This window comes from Peromyscus leucopus, chromosome 8b (genome assembly GCF_004664715.2).
Source record: "Peromyscus leucopus breed LL Stock chromosome 8b, UCI_PerLeu_2.1, whole genome shotgun sequence".
Taxonomy (NCBI): domain Eukaryota; kingdom Metazoa; phylum Chordata; class Mammalia; order Rodentia; family Cricetidae; genus Peromyscus; species Peromyscus leucopus.
This window is the reverse complement of record NC_051086.1, coordinates 39,985,082-40,005,411: the sequence shown is the minus strand read 5'-3', so window position 1 is coordinate 40,005,411 and position 20,330 is coordinate 39,985,082. Positions and strand designations below refer to the sequence as shown.

Genomic DNA, 20,330 nt, shown 5'->3' with positions numbered 1-20,330 from the left:
CGTCAGCAGAGTGGGATGTTAAACCTTGTCAGAGCTGTTAGATTAACTTTTAGCCCCCCACAGACCCGCCCCTGGTGTCTCTGGTGTTGCTAACCGTCTAGCGTGAGATTCTGTGGGATAACGCAGTTCCTGCTGTCCCCCAGCTCCTCGGGTTTGCATGTGGAGCCCAGATTGAAGGGGCCGTGCTCTGGATGGAGCCCGAGCAGCTGTGCTCCCGTGTGCTCTGTGATCTCACTCTGGAGCACTCATTACTTGGTGCAGTATGACACTTCCATCTCTTTTTAGGTCTTACGAGAGGTGAAGGACAAAGAAGAGCAGCAGCCTTCCAATGAGGTAACCATGGAAACAGACAAGAAAACTCACTATGGGCTACTCTTTGATGAGTTTCAAGGCCTTTCACATCTAGAAGCTCTGGAGATGCTTTCCCGAGAAAGTGAAATAAAGGTAATTCCCAACCCCAAACCCCTCCTGAAAGTCTTCACACAAAGGGGTGCTGCAGACCCCTTCTGCTGTGCATTCGGAAGGTGAGGTGGTTTTGTGGAGGCTCGGGACTTTGGAAGTGCCCTACACAGCAAGCAGAAACCATGTAGGGACTAAGTGCCAGAAAGAATCAGGTGATTGTCCTTATTACACAGAAAGGGAAGGATTAAAAAAGAGTTCTCAACACATTTGCATTTCCCGTCATCTGTCTGTTTGTATTTGTCTGTTTCTGCAGTCTCTTTGGTTTTAGCTGCCAAAAAACTTACTGACTTAAGCTGCCAGTTTGCATACAGTTAACTGTTGGCTTTTAGTTGGTTCCAGGCTCTGTGTTTGTGTGTGTGTGTGTGTGTGTGTGTGTGTGTGTGTGTGTGTGTGTGTAAACAGGACCTCACTGCATAGCCCTGACCATCCTGAATTTGCTGTGTAGACTAGGCTGACCTCAAACTCATTGAGATCTGATTGTGATTCCTGAGTGTTGGGATGAAAGGTGGACATCATACCTGGATCAAGATTTACTTTTTAATTTGTATATGTTTATGCCATGTGCGGCACGTACCCATGGATGCCAGGAGAGGATACCAGATCCTTGGAGCAGGGATTATGGGTGGTAGTGAGCAGCATGGTGTGGGTGTTAAGATCTAAACTCAGGTCCACTGGAGGAGAAGCACGCACTCTTAGCTGCTGAGCCATCTCCAGCCCAATTGAGGACTGTTTCATTTCCTTTGTTTCTAAGCTGCTGTTAAGCCCATTGTACTTTGGAAAGTACAGACGGCCCCAATCTACCTTTCTGTAGGAATTAGCTTTTTGAGTTACAGTTTTTGTTTTGTTTTTTAAAAAATGATTTATTCATTCTTATTTTATGTGCCAGAGTTATAGACAGTTGTGAGCTGCCATGTGAGTGCTGAGAATTGAATCTGGGTCATCTGGAAGAACAGCTGGTGCTTAACCACTGAGCCATCTCTCCAACTCTGAGTTAAAATTTCTAAGGAATAGGAGTTGGCCATGGTGACACAAGCCTATAGTCCCAATTCTCAGAAGGCTGAGGCAGGAGATTTGAGAGTTGAGGACTAGTCTGGGCTACCTGGTGAGATACTGCTCCCCTTCCTCTCCAGAGCAGCGTGTGCTGACTGGTTAGTTTATAATTCAGATTTCAGTTGACCCGTGGACTCATCTCTATTTGAGATTCTCTTAATTTTCCTACAAATTCTCATTGTCTCATATCTATTTAGGTGAAATCTATCCTTAGTTCTCTGAGTGGAGAAGAATTACAGACCACAAGACTTGAGCTAGAGCAGCTCAAAGAAGCGTTTTCCCTAGCAGAGTTCTGTGAGGAAGAGGAGGAGGAAAGACAAGGTAATGCAGGCTTCTGCACCCAAGCGGGTGGCTCCCTTGTTGGCTACAGTGATCCCTGGAGTCAGTCACTGGCCCCATGGCACTTTCCTTACAGATCCTCCGTGCTGTCCCCTCCCCAGGGCTTGCCCACACCCTCTGCTGCAGGGTCCTGCCACTTTCCTGAGTCTGATCTGCTGCACAGCTCTGCCTGCGCTCCTGCTTGAGAGCTGCTCCTGTCAGGATCCTTCCTGTGTGACCCTTGGTGTCCTACTTAGACATCTCATCTGTGTCTTCTCTTCCCGCTTCTCTAGCCCCTGACCCCATCCTGAAGCATGCAAGGCATTGTTACCCAGACTGCGGTGATCCTTTGTCTTTTCTCATGTTTACAATTCAATATCTTTGTGTGTTAGGGAATGTAAGTGTTGAAACGCAAAATTATTAGGAAATATGGTTTATTTATAGTGTAGTTCCTGGGCAAGTGCGTCTTAAACTCTGATCAAGAGAGTGGTTTTATTTGGATATTTCAGTTGAAAATATTTCCAAGATTAAGAAAGTAGAGTTTAACCACAATTTTTGCCTTTTTTTTTTTTTGGTTTTTCGAGGCAGGGTTTCTCTGTGTAGCTTTGCGCCTCTCCTGGAACTCACTTGGTAGCCCAGGCTGGCCTCGAACTCACAGAGATCCGCCTGGCTCTGCCTCCCGAGTGCTGGGATTAAAGGCATGTGCCACCACCGCCTGGCCTTTTTTTTTTTTTTTTTTTTTTTTTTTTTTGATGAAGCAAGCAGTTAGAAACATTGAAGTTGAATGTAAAGATAACTTTAGGGATCATCCTGGCACACAGAGCCTGCTGCCTGTGTAGCAGGTTAAGATGGTAGTTTATGAAGTGTGGTGTGGAGATCCTATGTTCCTGTCACCTTCAGGGAGATCTGCCTAGCACTGTCAAAATGGAGTAGAACTTCCACCTGAAGAGTTTTAGTTTAGCTTTTACTGTTTGAACACCTGGATGATGAAGAACAGCAGCAGGTGGAACTGTTGCTGCCACAGTATGGCTCCATCAGCGTGGCCGCACTGGCTCACTGCTGTGCTCTTTACTGCCATACACTCAGTTACAAGAAGAGGGTGCATGTCATTGACCCTTGGAGGGGAGGAGACGGTATTAGTTATTAGTGTCATCAGATCTCGACTCTAAAGTGCACTCCCATATTCTGTGCAGCGGACACTGAGGGATGATCATTGTCTCAGGAAGAGCATGTTGTCTTTGAGTTTGAGCTGAACTCCCTTCTGACACAGAAGACTGTTTTCACTCGGAAGTATGAACAGCTGCATAGGCCATTCCGAAGGGAGTAGTTGGTGGAACATGCCTATAACCCCAGCAAAGGCAAGAGGAATGCATTAAGTTCCAGGCCAGTCTGGGCTACATAGTGAGACTGTCTTAAAAAACCAAAAACCAAACAAACAATCAAAAAACAAAAAGAATAATATCAGGGCAGGAGAGGTGGCTCAGTGGTGAAGAGCTGCTCTTGCACAGGACCCAGGTTCAGTTCCCAGCATTCATATCAGGTGGCCTACAACTGCCTATAATGGCATCTCCAGGGAGTCCAGTGTCCTCTTTTGACCTCTGTGCACACACCCCGTCTTAATGTTCTGTTACTGTGAAGAGACACCGTGACCACAGCAACTCTTATGAGAGAAAGCTTTTAATTGGGGCTTGCTTACAATTTCAGAGGTTTAGTCCATTTTCATCATAACAAGGAGCATGGCAGCATGCAGGCAGACGTGGTGTTGGAGAGGTAGTTGACAGTTCTACATCCATATCCTCAGGCAGCAGGAAGAAAGAACGCCATGGAACCTGGACTTTTGAAACCTCAAAGCTCACCTGCATTGACACACTTCCTCCAAAAAAGCCACATCAACCCCAACAAGGCTACACCCACTCCAACAAGGCCCTAATCCTTTCAAATAGTGCCTAATACCCCTAATCATTCAGATATGTGGGGGCCATTCTTATTCAAACTACCATACATACCCCCCAACACAAATATAATTAAAATAAAATTAATCTTTAAAAAGCAACAACAAGTGAATGAAGTGAGCCTTGGCTTGTTTAAGTCACTGATGATAAAAATTCAGAATAAGTGGAAGTTAGAATTTTGTGGGACATATTTATCATTTTGAGGAGCTTGGCAGTTTCCAGTGCTGTTTGCACACTCTTCTGAGGAATCCTGTGGTGATAGTAACAGTACATTCACTTTTGTATGTTTTATAGTGAAATGTGTCAGCATTTTGGCTATCTCATAATAGAAATGAACTTTTTTCACTGACTGATACATGATGTATGTAATTACACCTGAGCAAGAGATGGCCTGGTGGGCTCTAATTGAAGACATCATGTACAAAACTGGGTAGTGAGTCTCCAGGTTCATTGTCATATAGACCATTGCAACTAACCATTAAGAAATAAGCACCTGTTGAGTTTTTCTGTGTACTATTCGGTCCCCACCGAACAGAGATGATGGGGTAAAATGCTCGCCATGCAAGTGTTGGAACTGAGTTTGAACCCAGATCTCATGTGGAAACTGGGCATGGTAGAGAGCTGTAATCTTAGCGTTTTTACAGGGAGGTGCCAGGTGGAGACTGGGGAATCCCTGGAAGCTTCAGGCCAGTTAGCCTGGGGGACAATGCAGTGAACTGCAGAGACCCCGTCTTAAAGAGAAAGGCGAGGACTCACACCCAAGGTTGTCCCTGGCCCCTCTCCCTCTTTTCTTCTCTCTCCTCCTCTCCACTTCTGCTCTTCCTTCTCCCTTTCTGGCATGCACACACACAAGATTATTCAAGGGTAATTGTTACTGTTATCTGAAAAGTCATTAACATGCATCTTTCCTTTGTACAGTGCATCTCTGTGAGGTTGGGTATTGTCCACATATTTTGGGTTCAGTCCCACAACCACATCAAACGGGACATGTGGCCCTCTCCTGTAATCTCTGCACTTGGGAGTGGAGGCAAGAGCTTCTGTTCAAGTGGCGCAGGGGGTGCTCATGCCCATGTGAACATGTTCTTGTTGAGGCCAGAGGATGGTGTTAGGTGCCTTCCTCTCTATATTTTTTAGAGATGGTCCCTCAGTGATTCTGGAGCTCCAGTTTTTCCTAGGCTGGCTGGCCGGCCAGTGAGCTCCCAGTGTCCTCTGCCCTGCCTTCCAGCATCGCTATTGCAGACACGAGCTGTCATGGCCTTTCACGTGCGTGCTGCAGATCTGGATGCAAGTCACTGTCCTTGCACAGCAGGCCCTCGCCTGTGGGGCCATCTTCCCACCCCGTGTTCATTATTATTACGAATGTTTGCATTTTTTCATTTATTGAAAATAGATCCTTTTCTCATACAATATGTCCTGGTTATAGTGTTTATTATTTTTAATGAATAAATACTTTAGACATTTGTTTTTAATTCATTTAAATTATATAATTTGCATTTAAAATAAAAGCTCCTGGGAGGCCACAGGTTAAATTATGCTAAACTGCAGCACTTTAAAAACCCTCTGCGATTGATTGCTCTTTAGCGCTGTGTGTCCCTGTTTCCTTCTGTGAGTTTACCTTTTACTTCCGTGGAGTACGGGAAGCTTGCCTCTGACAGCTCTCGGTCTCACCTAATTTTCCTCATTTCCAATCTACTATGAGTGGGAGATCAAATAACTCCTCAGTCTACTGAGAGCAAAGCAAAGCTCCCCTGAGACCGATCTTAGACCTGTTCTGTGAGAGAAGAACAGAACTGAGTGTGACTTTTACCTAAGACAGGGACGTTTTCTGTTCTCTTTGTGGACTGAGACGTCAAGCTGGCTGTGTGTGTAACTATGTCTCACTAAGTGACAGCTTGCATAAAAGTTCAGCTCTTGATTAGAACTGGCATTTGAATGTATGTCTTAGAAATGGTCTGGCCATCTTGAGATGCCAGTTTAGAACCCCAAGTGATACAATTTGAAGTTAGACTTGGCCTCCAAATGAAGACCTGCCTCTCCCAAAGCCATGTAACTTCTAGAAGTGTCTCAGCACAGAGCTTTTGCTTCATCTTGGTTAGAAGATGACCGAATTCCTCTCATGGTATTATGAGGAATAAAGTAAGTTTATTTATAGTCAGGCACATAATAGGTAACTAACAAACATTCGCTATTATTTTCATTATTTAGAAAACATAAGTAAATAGTAAAAAGAATCTGCATTTTAAAAGCCTTAACAGGAAACTAGTGAAGCAGTTTTGGTTTAAGTTGTTCCATTGTTCCTAACCAGACTAAGGCATGTCATTTTCCATTTATTTGTCAACCTAATTTAGGTTATTTGTACATGGAAACATTAACAGTATTTTTTTTTTTTAAATTTAGTCAACACTTGGGTTTGCACAGTATTAGAAATCTCCATTTTTCTTTACTGTTCAGAGGGCTCCAAGTTTTCTGAACAGATGGAACAGTCTGTGATATTTCTTCTTACCTTTGCTAGGAGTAAAGACTTTGAAAACACAGCAGTGCCTTCCAGCACAGTCCTCCTGCCTGCCCGGCCTCAGCTCTCCTCTGTGATCCCCCTACCTGCCCTGCCTCAGCTCTCCTCTGTGATCCTCCTGCCTCAGCTCTCCTCTGTGATTCTCCTGCCTCAGCTTCCCTCTGTGATCCCCCTGCCTCAGCTCTCTTCTGTGATCCCCCTGCCTCAGCTCTCCTCTGTGATCCCCCTGCCTCAGCTCTTCTCTGTGATCCTCCTGCCTCAGCTCTCTGTGATCCCCCTGCCTGCCCTGTCCTGGTTCTCTGATTTTGGTGGAAAATGCTCAGTGACTTGGTAGTTAATTGTATGTCACTGTTACTGTTAAGACAGAAATGTGGGTATAACAGGAGGAGACCGTGCAGAGCCCAGCTCTGGATGTTGGTTGTTTTCGTTCCTATGAGCCCCTGCGTTTTCTAGACCTCATTTCAGAATCTTCCCTTACGGACAACTACGGACTCTACCCACAGCCCCTCTTAAGCAGCAGTGCCCTGCTTCCTTTCCATCCATGCGTCTAAACAAACACTTGGGCCATTGAGCCACACACCCAGCCCAACAGCTACTTCTGTTCTAATGCAGCAACTGTTTGTATACTCAGTTTTTGACAGCAATTACCACATACTTTTTTCATCACTGCTTTTGATAGTAACAACTTTTTGATCACTCAGATAATATATTTGAATGCTTATAAATTTAATATATGTAGTGCCGTAGTGTTCTGTTATGAACAATCTAAAATATACCTCAGGGTAGTATTGTTATGTGAGGTAAACATAGATTCCTGTTCTTTTCTTCCGTGTAATTGTAAACTCCTTGGACCGTGTGTGTTCCAGGTGGATTCAGAGTCCTCCCTTACACGAGTCACACTTAGAGCTCAGTTGGGAAAACCAAATGACTATGGAAGTCAGGTTTTGTATTCTTTCATGGTAGGTTGTGACTAGGAGTTATGTGAGTGAGGACTGTGTCAGTGAATAGCTTTTCCCAAAGCCTGTCATACTGGGGATCAGTAAATCATTTTTATTCTCTGCCTTAGCTATCAAGAGAGAGGGCAAAAGTACCGTTGAAGGAAAAGAACCAAGATGGCCCCATTGGAATTTTTCTGGGGATGCTTTTGGGGAAATAGGTATAAAGGAGAACTAATTTGCTCTTATGCACCATGGACTAATGATTAGGAAATACTCTTACATATGTTTGTGCTCAAAGATTTCTGTGTTTTAAGAGTTCTGTTCTGCACTGCTGGGCCTCAGCAGGGGCCAGTGGACAGGATTTAGAGAAGAACGAGAGGAGGACGTTACTGTTTGTTTTGATGTCTCCTGTGTGCTGTGATCATGACCCCCATTTGCTTGCATGTTCGTGTCTCCTTATCCTAGTGAGGGTCTTGGTTGCTGTGATAAACACCATGACCAGAAGCGTGGTGGAAGGAAAGGATTCATTTTGCTTACACTTCCAGGTAACAATTCATTGCTGGGAGAAGTCAGAGAAGGAACTCAAACAGGGAAGAAACCTGGAGGCAGCAGCTGATGCAGAGGCCATGGAGGGAAGCTGCCTACCAGCTTGCTCTTCATGGCTTGCTCAGCTTGTTTTCTTATAGAACCCAGGACCACCAGCCCAGGTGTGATAGTGCCACAATCAGCTGGGCTCCCGGAACAGTCACTGATTACGACAGTGCTCCCCAGGCTTGTCTACAGTCCTATCTCAGAGGGACATTTTCTCAGTATCAAGTTAACGTAAATCTAGACAGCACAGCCCCCTTGGCAGTCTTTCTCAAATGTTTTATGTGGGTCTTGGTTTTTAGGGGATGAAGATTTTACCAAGGAGATAACAGAACTATTTGCTCAGCTTCATGTCTCTTCCAGACCAGAGAAACTTGCCAGGGTAAGTTATTATTCCATTTTGGAGATTTTCATTATTTTGTTTGTAAGATTTTAATGGGTAGACAGGTGTGGTGGCACATGCCTGTGATCCCACCACTTAGGAGGCTGAGGCAGGCGGATTGCAAATTCATAGGCTACTTGGGCTACTTATGAAGACCTTTGTTTCACATTACACCCCTCCCCCCCAACACATATAGTATAATAGAAATGAAAATAAGATTGTAATTTCCTAGCCATTGAGATTGCCAGCATGGAGGATTTATTCTTGATAGTTCTAGAAAAGGATTCTACACATTTTCCCTGCCTCCTACTCTCCAGGTTAGTGTGTAGAACCCATATCTGCTTCCCCAGCACATGTCCCATCCTGACCTGTTTATATGGGATACTTCATTTGTTTGAATGCTTTATCAAGCCTGTAGGGCTGGCCATTTAAAGTTGACAGTGCTGACCAGACTTCAGGGAACCAGATGTCAAGTGTCCATTGGATGAGGTCTCTGATCAGAGATGATGAGGTGTGGGCCCTGCCCGTTGGACCTGGAGCTCAGCATTGCTGTGGCCAGACAGTGACCGACAGTGACTCTGCTAGTGACCATTTAGAATGTGGGAATGAGGAAGTCCCATGGCTGAGCCTGGTCTTGGGTGGTGACTCTGAACTGTCCCCATGGGTTTGGGACAGTCTTGTCAGAGCTCAGAGTGGGCGCTCCCATGTACTCCACTGTCTGCTTATGAGACGCAGCTTGTTGTCATGTGCTGCCCCTGCCCCTGCGTCCACCTCTCCCGACCCTGAGCAGTTCCGGCAGCAGGCAGCAGCAGGCCGCAGCAGGCATGCGGTGTTGCGTGGCTGTAGAGCTGCTGGCTGTGTGGAGGCGGCACCGCCGTCTTTCCTCCCCTCCCAGCAGGTAGAGAGTGTGAGTCTTTGTGTCGTGTCCCAGTGTGCTGGCCTGGGAGGATGGTGCGTTCCCAGTGGCGTGTGCTCAGCAGGCACTTCTAACACTCAGCCTCCGGGCAGTTTTTACATCACCACCACTGAAATTCCTGACATCAATGGCCCAAGGGAGGAAAGGCTTATTTTAGCAGATGTTTTCAGAGGATCGCAGGATCTCAGTGGGAAAGGCACGGCATTTCAGCCCTGACCAGGAGTGTGAGGTGGTGGCTGTTCCTATGGCAGCAGAGAGTGGCCTGGGCTATACCCGTCAGAGTCCTGCTCCGAGGGTCCTTCTAGGCCCCACCTCCGAAAGGCTTCACGGCCGTCCAGCATAGTTCCAGCAGCTGTGAACTGGGTTCCAAATATGAGCCCTTAGGGGACATTTCAGATTCAGAGCATGACATTGCTGACAGCATATTAGAAACAACATCAAACCAAGAAAAGGGTGAAAAAAAAAACCAGTACAAAACATTCCTGTGCACTCACTAGTGTTGACACACTACTTCTCTTGCACATGTACTGTCTCTGTCTTCAGATGCCCTTGCTGTTCTCGTAGCTGTTGGAGGGTAGGTAGGAAGATGCGGCTGTCCCTTTGATAACCACAGTACAGTTGTCACTTCAGCATATTTAACATCAACAGCAGACTTGGAGTCCATCGTTCTCCATATGTGCCAGCCGACTGTCTTAGTCACTGTCCTATTGCTGTGAGGAGACACCATGACCATGGCAACTCTTAAAAAGAAATCCTTTAATTGGGGGCCTGCTTATCGTCGCAGAGGCCAGTATCGTCATGGCAGGGGCATGGTGCCACACATGGTGCTGGAGCAGCAGCGGAGAGCTACGGCCTGATCCAAAGGCAGCAGACAGAAACTGGGCCAGGGATCCTCGAGTCTCTGGCTCACCAATGCCGGCATTACAGGCATGGATTGCTGTGTCTGGCTTTTGCCAACTTAAAGCTTAATCAGCTCCCTAGCAGGTGCCCCCCCCATTATTGGGGGGCGAGGGAGACAGAGAGGTTACTATTTAAGTAATGGTAAGGGCGGGTTTATTTAGAACTAGATTGTATTGTTCCTGCAGGTTCTTTGGGAGTAGTCCCCTTTTGAAAAGGAAGGAAAGAACCCTGAAACAAATGGATGGATACCAGGTTCTCTACAGCTGGTTGTGGTACTACCTGGGTCCCTTAGAGGCTCAAGTCCAGTGACATGACCAAGGTCATTTGTGGTCTTTCTTGTCTGACTCAGCTTTCAGTGCATTTTTTGTGTCTGTATAAAATCAATTAAGTGGGTGCCTTCATTCAAGGAAAGTTACTTTTCTGTCACTGTGATAAACACCATGACCAAAAGCAACTCAGGAAGGATTCCATCACTGAAGGAAGTCATGGCAGGAACCTGGAGGCAGGAACTGTCTTCAGACTCCGTGGAGGAACAGTGTTTACTGGCTTAGTCCCCCTAGCCTGCTCAGCCTGTCTGACTATACAGCCTGGGGCCACTGGCCCAGGGGGTGGCACCACCCACAGTAAGTTGGACTCTCCCACATCAATCATTAATCAGGACAACACCTCAGACTACCTACAGGCCAGTCTTATGGTGGCATTTTCTCAATTAAGATTCCCTCTTCCCAGTTATGTCAAGTTGACAAAACTCAACCAGCACAGGCATCAAAGTGCTTCCTCTACAAATGATAAAAACTCAAGTGGAGTGGTATAAAAAGAGAGGACACAGTAGCCAAAGAAGCTAGAACATTGAGGAGCAGTATTGCTTCAGGCGTGGCGCTGTGAGGAGCCTGTCCCTCTGGGCTCTGCTGTTTTTCCTTGGCTTTGTTGAAGGATACTTTTGTACATGGTGTTAAGGGACCACTGACAGCTTTGGGCTGGTGGCTTAGCTCTCTTAGTAATTTTACTGATACTGTGTGAATCCATTGACTCCACTGGATCACTTTCTTGTCCACAAACCAATTATTGAGGGGACGTAGGGATTAATGGTTCTTGTAGCTAATTGGAATCATTTGCTAACTGTTGGTGCTTGAGGAAGTAGGCAAGACTCATCCAGAATACATAAACCAAGAAGAATCTAGAACCCAAACCAGTAAGCTACAAAAAGAAGGGAGGTAGAGGGTTAGGAACACACATGCCAGAACTAGGTTTGCAAACCAAATAGCCTTTCAACAACTGACCTTTAGTGTGCATTCTAGTTAGGAGACTAAGATAGTTGGTTTCAGTGTCAGAAGACCAGAAGGTAAGCACTGAATTTAAGTGGTATTCTGGGAGTGTGGAAATTCAGAGAAAGGTTGCTTGGGTGCCTTGTCTCCTGGAAGGTCTTTGGAAATTATGTGGAGGAGGTGATGTTTGGATGAAGGGTTGGGAGAAAACAGATGTAGTTGCAGGTCATCTTACTGGACCACCAGTGAGAAGTGAGATTGAAAAGTAGTTAGATCACGTGAAGGAGTGTGATCTAGTTGATGGGGGACCACACACCAAAAGAGGTGTATTAGTTACTGTTCTAGTGCTGTGACAAAACACTATGACCAAGGCAACTATTAAAAGATAGCATTTAATTAGCGGTTCACTTACTCACAGTTTCAAAGAGTTAGTCCATGACCATCATGTCAGGGAGCATGGTGGCAGGCAGGTATGGCACATGGACACACACATACACACACACACACACACACACACACACACACACACACACACACACACACACACACCATGGACCTGGTGTGGGCTTTTGAAAACCCACTCCCAGTGACATACCTCCTCCTACAGGACCATATCTCCTAATCCTTCCTAAGCAGTTCCACTGACTGCTGACTAAGCATTCAGACACAAGTGCCTATGGGGTCTGTTCTCATTCAAGCCATCACAAGGGAAATGGTCAGCTCTCTATGGTAGGCAGATCACTGACAGCATTATGACAGTGAAAATAAATTGAAGATGAGCTGCATCGGAAGCAATAGACTAGTCATGATGTGGCTCTGAATGCTAATGGTGGTAACAGAGGAGGAAGGTGGAGGCAGATTAGAGAAGAATCTTGTGCAAAATCAGACCATCGGAAAAATCCTAGTTGACTCTCATACATTTGCTTGAGTCCTTTGTATAGATCAATACCTCTAAAGTTTGGCTAATGAAAGGATCGATTAGGGATAGGAAAATAAAACTATTACATTTCCTTTACATGCTATATGCGGAGTAGTTGCAGAATTTCAGTAAGTGTCTAACAAGCATTTGGGGTGCTTTGATTTTCCAGAGAAAGAAGTTAAGATTGGAAATAACGATCTAGGCAGAAGCAGTAGTAGGGTGAGTGGGGTGAGATCTGTAGAATATAGGCAGGCCAGCAAGATCAGTATTACACTGGTCTTGTAGACTGAGAAATAGTGACTGTAAGGGTGGGTAAAAAACTAGATCATGTTAAAGATCATGTTAAAACAAACAAACAAAACAAAACAAAAACAGAAAAGTTCATTATAGGAGAAAGGAAAATTGTAGAATTTGTATGGAGTGACAATCTTCACATAATTAGTCAGTGAATTATTACATGCGACTGGGCATCATGTCTGACATTGGCTGTGCTTTAAACATGCAGGCACAAATGAGAATGAATGTAGAGCCAATTTTAAGAATGGTTGAGGTTGTAGATGATGAGCAGAAGTCTTTGGTGTAAGCAGGATTGAGTAAGGGATGTGGAGGACTTTGGCTTGGGGGCAGTGCTTTGCAACTTGACCTGACTTCCAGCTTTAGAATCACAGACCCGTGGACATGTCTGCTCTGTGCTCTAGATGCATGTGCTCTGCCTAACATAAACCTCCGTTTTAGAGAAGCCATAGAACTAGGGAGTTCACGGGGAGCCACTGGACAGGGTTCAGTGTACGAGTTTCTATCTAGTAAGACAAGGACTTAAAAGTCACATGGTCTGTTCTGGTGAGAAGAGCTGCTCCTCAGGGTACAGATGTAGTCCTGGTAAGAACTGCATTGAACTCTTGGATTATCTTCTTTACTTAGGCAAGAAATACAGCATACGAATGGATCAGGACATCTCTGGCTAACCCAGTAGCAGAGAAAGAAGAAGGGGAAAATCAGGTGGAGACAGAAAATACTGAGGAAGCCAAACAAACTTCAATAGAGGTAACCAAAGCAACTAAGCTCTTAAACAAAGATAAAATTTCAGGCTGGCGGATGGCTCAGCGGCAAAGTGCTTGCTGCCCAAGCCCTGGGACCTGAACGTGGGTTCCCAGCGTCCACATACAAGGCTGGGTGTGGCTGCCCAAGCCCTGGGACCTGAACGTGGGTTCCCAGCGTCCACATACAAGGCTGGGTGTGGCTGCCCAAGCACTGGGACCTGAACGTGGGTTCCCAGCGTCCACATACAAGGCTGGGTGTGGTATCCCAGTTGCAGCACTGGAGGGTGGGGAGTGTGAGGGCAGGAAGATTCTCCTGGATCTCACTAGCCAGCCAGTCTACCTGTAACATTAATCTCCAAGTTCAGTGACAGACCCTGTCACAAAAATAAAGTGGAGAGTGACAGAGGAAGGCATTGGCCATGGGCCTCTGGACCCCACACATGCACACACACAGGTGAGTGCATAGCCCCCCTCCCCACTAAGATAGAAGTCGACATTGCAGTTTATTTTGTTATGCTGGGATCAATAATTTCAACATTAGGATTCAGGATGGTATCATTTTAGTTCCAGACTATAGGAGAGGAATAATGAAAAATAGGGAAGTGAAGGAGGGAGGAAAGGAGGGTGGGAAGTTGGCAGTAACTCAGAGTAAGCTGCCAGACACTTATCTCAGTCCTTTGGCCAGACTTAGTTACGTGGTCCCAGCCAGCTGTGCAGGAGGCTGCTGTGGTTAGGAGCCAGGCTGTGAAAGGTGCTGTACTGTGGAAGAAGAGCAGCAGGTCTGTTCAACAGTGGCCATTCGTCTTTTCTGCTTGGAAAGTACCGAGTTCTTCAGTGTGAGAAGCAAGGTGCTGTCATCTCCACGTAGAGTGACAAACAGCAATAATAATACTGTTTCTTTGTTTGATTTTTAGGATATCCACGCGTTTGCAATCCGGAGTTTAGCAGAATTGACTGCCTGCTCCATCGAACTGTTCCACAAAACAGCGGCCTTGGTTCTGCATGGCCAGAAGCAGGAGGTGACAGCCTTGGAGAGGAGCCAGACACTCTCCCAGTAAGTACAATGCAGTCTGCATCTCTCACAGGGAAACTGCTGAGAGGCTTTTCTTGCTCCTTCTAGGTTTTAGAAACTTGCTTTTAAGCAAGGTTCTGTTCCCATTGCACATGGGTATATGTTTAGGATCAAAACATATTGAGCAAGCACAAGTCTACATATGAACCTGCCCTTTTCCTTAACAGATCTGTCCTCTGAAAACTGTTTCTTTGCAGATTGTTAGTCTCAGTAGGAGGGGAACTTGGCATAAGTAACAACAGAAAGTGGTCCTCAGCACTCCAGCTCTTAATTACAGTTGTTAGTTTCCATTGTGCACTGTACGCCAGGCGCCATGCTAAGGGATTAGTGTGTGTTAGTTCTGATTTTTATAACAGCACAACTTTGCAAATGGAGGCGCTGTGGACCCTGGGCTGTTAAGGGAGGCTGCCCAAGCCTGACACATATGTTTTTTTTTTTTTTCTTTTTGCTGATTTTGAACAAACATATTTCAAAGTAGTAAAATGTGGATAATTCCAGTAGGAAAGATAAACTTAAGCCTAGTTGTTTCTAGATCTAAATAGACATTCTTTTGTATGTGTGTGTGTGAAAGAGAGAGAGAGACACACACATACACATAGAGTGTGTGTCTTGGAATGTAGCCTAAGCCAGCCTCAATTTCCCAATCCCCTACTTTCTGAGTGCTGAAATTAGACACCTGGCCATTCACTTGACGTAAAGAAGTTAGATGGCAGTCTGAGAGTCTGGTGTGATTCTCCAGCTCTCCCCAGCTGCAGCATCCTTGCTGCCTTACAGGGTTCCTAGTGTTGTCTGGAGCATCCTTGAGGATGAAGGACACAGACCCAATTGTGTGGAAGAGTGGCCATTCCTGCAGCTTGGAATGCCCTTCTATGCCCGCCTCATTCCTTAACCATCTACTTCTTGCCACCTCAGGCATCCCCTCGCCTCACAGTCTAAAACAGCTTCTCCCGTCATTCTCTAATCCTCTGTCAGCTTTATTGTAGCTCATCTCACCTTCTGTAATGTGTGTTCATGTTTCCATACACAAATTTTGTGCATATGTGTGCGTGTGCGTGTGCGTGTGTGTGTGTGTGTGTGTGTGTGTGTGTGTGTGTGTGTGTGTTGTGTGTAATCTCATTCTTGATTGGCCAGCAGGTTAAAAACCTGTGAGAGCTGGAGCTCTCCTCCGCACTGTTGTGGCCCACAGAGGATTTTCCATAGGTATTTTCCGAGTGAGTGCATGCTGAGCTATATTTCTTTTCTTCTGGTGGGAGTTAAGGTTGGCGTTTGGTGCTAACCTCAGCAGCACTACTGCCTTTTCTCATGGGAAAGTAGACAGGCTTCTTAGGGAAAGCTCTCCTAGTCAGTGTGGCCTTATTTAGGAGGAGATGGTTGTATTTACCTACTGAAAGATGCCTCTGAAGGCCAAAAAGGGATACCCTGTGAACAGTCAGTTAGGATAAGGCCAATAGACACCCCAAAATGTGAGGGTTCTAAGCAGACTTTTAGTTCTAGGACGTCTTGTAACTAATCTTTTGAAGCTGACTGTTACTTGTAAGCTGAATGACAGTGGCCAGGTTGCTCAACTTTCTTTAGTTTCATTGTTTCCCCAGCGTTTTGGGGGCAGAGGCAGATGGATCTCTGAGTTTGAGACTAGCCCGGTGTCCATAGTTCCAGGACATCCAGAGTTACTTAGAGAGACCCTATCTCAAAAACAGAACAAAACAAAAAACAAAACAAACAAACAAAACAAAAATCCAAGCCAATAATGTCAGTGCCTGCCTAGATTAGAGTGGGGTTGAGAGAGTAAAGGAGTCGTCACATACGGAGACCAGGCCAGTGCTGAGCATTGGGGAACTACCACACTGGGTGTGGAAGAGCCGAGAAAACAGATGCAGGTGAGAGATGAGCAAGGGCAGAGAGCTGTTTTCACAACTCAGGCTGGAGGGACTTGGACAAGAAGGAAGGGAGCTAGAAAATAGAGGAGCTGCCCTTCATGGACTGGAACCTGGGAGAGGAAGGTTAGTTCACAAGTCATGATGAGCAAGAACACCATGGTTTCCAGTGCAGAATCAGAGAGCTCATTCACCCAGGAAGCATCCCTTGTAGGAAAAGGCAGGTAAGGGTCTGTCTGTAGCAGGAAGAAATGGGCACTGATTAGCACTTACTACCCTCCAGGTGTGCTGATGGCCACTGGAACCCAAGCTGGAGTCCAGAACAAGTGGCAGCGTCACTCTGTCTCTTGAGTGTGTCACTTTGGGATTGTGTATCTCATACTGAAACACTAGGAGAGAAAGGGGTGTTTACCCCTTAAAGGCTTCTTTCTCCATTGTTCTTAGGAGTGACCTGTTTCGTTTATTAAAGGAGTAGAAAGAGAAAGAAGAAGAGCAGGACTCTTCTGACATGTTCTTCCTCCAGGGTGACAGTCGTGCTGTGTAAAGACCTGGGCTCTCTGTCTAAAGAGTTCACCACCTGCCTCACCACTGCTGGGGTAAGAGTTCTGCCTCCTGGGGCTAATGGCTGAATGGTTGATGTAATTTATACACCATAAAGTTCACATGTTTAAGGGCACACGTTGATGGTTGTTAGTACATGTATTTACAGAGATGTACAGTTGTTATAGAATTGGATTTTAGGATAATTCCATCACTGCCCCTAAGTGTTCCACACAGTAGCACTCCCCATTTCCTTCTCCACACTCCCCAACCCTAGGCAATGATGCTGCATTTCTTTCTCCATAAAACTTTCCTATGCTGGACATCTTGTGTCAATGAGATCACACAAGTATGTTTTGTTAGATTAGCATGGTAGTTTTGAAGTTGGTCTTGTTTTAGCATGTGTTAGTACTTCCTGTTTTTCATTAATGCTTTGTTTTATGGCTGAGTGTACCACGTTTTATCTTTTTCAGTTGACAGACATTTGGACTGTTCCTGTTTGTGATTATTGTGAATGAGTTGTCATGACCATGGTGTGAGCTGTTGTGTGAACATGGTTTCACTTGTCTTGGGTAGAATACTAGATGAGGATTGCTGGGCTTTCTAGGTGAGATAGTCATTGCAGATGGCTTCCAGAGTGGCTCCATAGTTTGACATTCTTACCAGCGATGTAGGGAATGCCAGACTTCCTGCGTCTCCACCAGCATTAGCTGTGGTTTGTCTGTGGTTTTCGGTGTGTTGGTGAGTGTGAAGTCGTGCCTCACTGCTGACTAGATTGGCATTTCTCTAGTATCTAATGACACTGAGGGTCTTCCGCACACTTCTCGGCCACTTGTGTGGTTTTAGAGAAATGTCTGATGCAGAAACTAATTGGGTTGTCTGGATTTTATTACTGACATGTAGGAACTTATTGTGTCTTACAGATGCCAGTTTCTTGTCAGGTGTGTGATAGACACAGACTCTCTCTCCCTTAGTATGTGGGTTGTTTTTATTTTTATTTTATTTTTTGCTTGTTTGCTTTTGCAGTGCTGGGGATCAAATCCAGGGACTTACATATGCATGGCAAATACTCTACCACAGAGTTATAGGCCTATCTTTTGGGTTTTTGACACAGGGTCTGTGTATCCCAGGCTGGCCTTGAACTTGGTATCCTCTTGCCTTTGCTTCCTGACTGTTGGAATTACAGGTGTGCACCACCATATCTGGGTTCCTGTTTTATTTTCTTGATAGTGTCTTATGCATAGTGTAAACATTTCAACAAAAGTCTACATTCAGTGGTCTTTATCAGCACATACAGTTTCGGTGTTTTAACTTAGAAGGCATCAACTAACCCAAGATCAACTTTGAGTTTTCTTTGATGAGCGCTGAGCTCTTATGTTTGTGATGAATGTTGAGTTAAAATGTGTGTGTGTGGTGGGAGGGGCAGGGTACAGCTTCATTGGTTTGTATTCTTCCGTCTCATGCACCGCTGTAAAAATTATCCCCTTCCCCACTGAAGTCTCTGTCCCCTTGCCAGAGGTCATGAGACTGTAGACACACAGTTTTGTTTCTTAGTCTTTATTTGAGTACCATGTATTGTGCTCTGGTGGTTTGCGTGAGGAATGCCCACCATAGACTCCTCTGTTTGACTATTTGGTCCCAGTGCTGTTGGGAAGGTCATGGAATTTATTGGATGTTGAGCCTTGCTGCAGGAAGTATGTCACTGGAAGTGGGCTTGTAGAGCTTGTAGCCTTGCCATTCACTTTCTCTTTCCTTTGTGTGGCTGACAGTGTTTTAGCCAGTCTCTTGCTCTGGCTGTCTGCTACTCTGTCTGCTTCACCTTCATGGTCTAAGATTACTAAGGTTGATGAGTGATGTGGAAGGTGATCAGGAAACCAATGATCACAGAGTGAGATAGATCAAGAGCACGAGAGTAGAGAAAATAACTCCACAGTGTTCACATCATGTCAGAGTTGCTGTGGGGCCCGAAATTTAGCAAAACTGTGGCCCAAATGAATCCTAAAGCTGGAGTTTGGACTTTTTCTCTTTGGAATATGCTAGATTGTAGCTTCTCTTCCCTCCTAGTGTTTTCTTTAAAGGAGCTGCTGAGTTTCCTGAAGTTAGTTTAATGGAGTCACTTTGTGTTCTGAGAAGGCACTTTAAGATAGCTAGTCAGCCACAAAGTGCTGCTGATGTGTTTATATGAAATGAGTCACAAGAGGCCTCTCTTCCAAACAGTTGAGGTGGTTGACTGTGCTTGCTTTAGAAGTCAGGGTCCGACTGCCCTTCTAAGATGCAGATGACTTTCTTCTTCTGGGTTATCTGCGTGTATATTTCATTGTTTTAATTTCTTTGAGTGCACTGTCTTGGTTTCTTTTCCTGCTGCTGTGATAGAATATTGTGACCAACACAGTCGAAGGGAAAGTTACGGGATGACGTCCACCCTGGTGGGGAGGTCACATTGTCTGCGGTCAGGAGGAGAGAGCAGCGGATGCCTGTGCGCTCGTGTGCGGCCTGCACTCCACTTCAGCTTAGGGAGCGGTCCCACCAGCGGTCCCTTCACCTAGTCTAGATGACCCCTCGCAGGCATGCTCAGAGGCCCATCTCCCAGCTGGTTCTGGAGTCTGTCAGGGTGACAGCACTAGCCCTCATGTGTACAAATTCACCCCCTGTTTTTCTCTCTTGTCCCTCCTAGTGCTGGATGATCATCCGTCTCTTAAATAGTCCTGTGTACTGCCCTCCCTCCCATCCTGTTCTCCACACGCACAGAGATATGTCACTCTGGATTCCACCTATTCTACTCAACGTGAGGATGTTCTAGAGAGTATCACCTCTCCTGCTAAGGACACTCATTTCTTTTTTTTGCCCGAATACAATTCATTTTGTGTTTACACCATTCTCATTTTGTGTTTACACCATTCAGAATGAAGGTTTTTACAAAGCTGATGAAAGACGACAGGGTTGGTGAGGTAGCTCAGGGCGAAGGCACTGGCCCAGCAAACCTGATGACCTGAGTCCAGTGTCCAGGACCAAGGCGAAAGGAGGGAACTGACTCCTGCACACTGTCCTCTGCCCTCCACACTCGTGCTGTGCCTCGGGTGGACCTTGAGAGCAGACACATGTGCGCGCACATGCACTCACACACACACATACACACATTCACACACCAAGGAACATTAACAGCAGCAATCCCCTCAAAACTGCAAAGCAGTACGTTCTCAATTTGGTAGTGTAGAAAGGTATAGAAAGGAAGTTTACAGCACTTAAAGTTTCTTTCCAGAGATGTCACTTTACCCTTCCTTGGTTGAGATGTTCTGTGCCTTTGTTTACCCATGTGTGTTTCAAGGAAACACTGGGGTTGGAGGTGTGGGATCTGGAGGTGGGAATCTGTTCTGCTTGTTGTTTCCTTAAGGTGTACTGTGACAAAACTGTCTCCTTTATTCCAGGTCAGAGAAAAGGCAGACGTTCTTAATCCATTAATCACCGCAGTGTTTCTGGAGGTGGGTAGTAATGGTTTTTACATCTCTGACTCCTAAGACATCCTGCATTAATTTATTACCTCCTTAGCTTTTGTTTTTTACAAATCAGATTGCAGTTTAGCCCTTCAGGGACAGATACGACTA

At 45.6% G+C, this 20,330-nt stretch overlaps 1 protein-coding gene across 1 annotated transcript in view; it reads left to right on the top strand.

Annotated features, from left to right (window-relative positions):
• Positions 1–20,330, top strand: part of Fam114a2 (family with sequence similarity 114 member A2) — a 34,214-nt gene that overhangs the window by 10,705 nt on the left and 3,179 nt on the right. Inside the window, 7 exon segments of the mRNA XM_037201345.1 lie at positions 286–444; positions 1,710–1,833; positions 8,123–8,202; positions 13,124–13,246; positions 14,157–14,296; positions 16,712–16,784; positions 20,154–20,207. Of these exon segments, the coding sequence (XP_037057240.1) occupies positions 286–444; positions 1,710–1,833; positions 8,123–8,202; positions 13,124–13,246; positions 14,157–14,296; positions 16,712–16,784; positions 20,154–20,207 (753 nt within the window).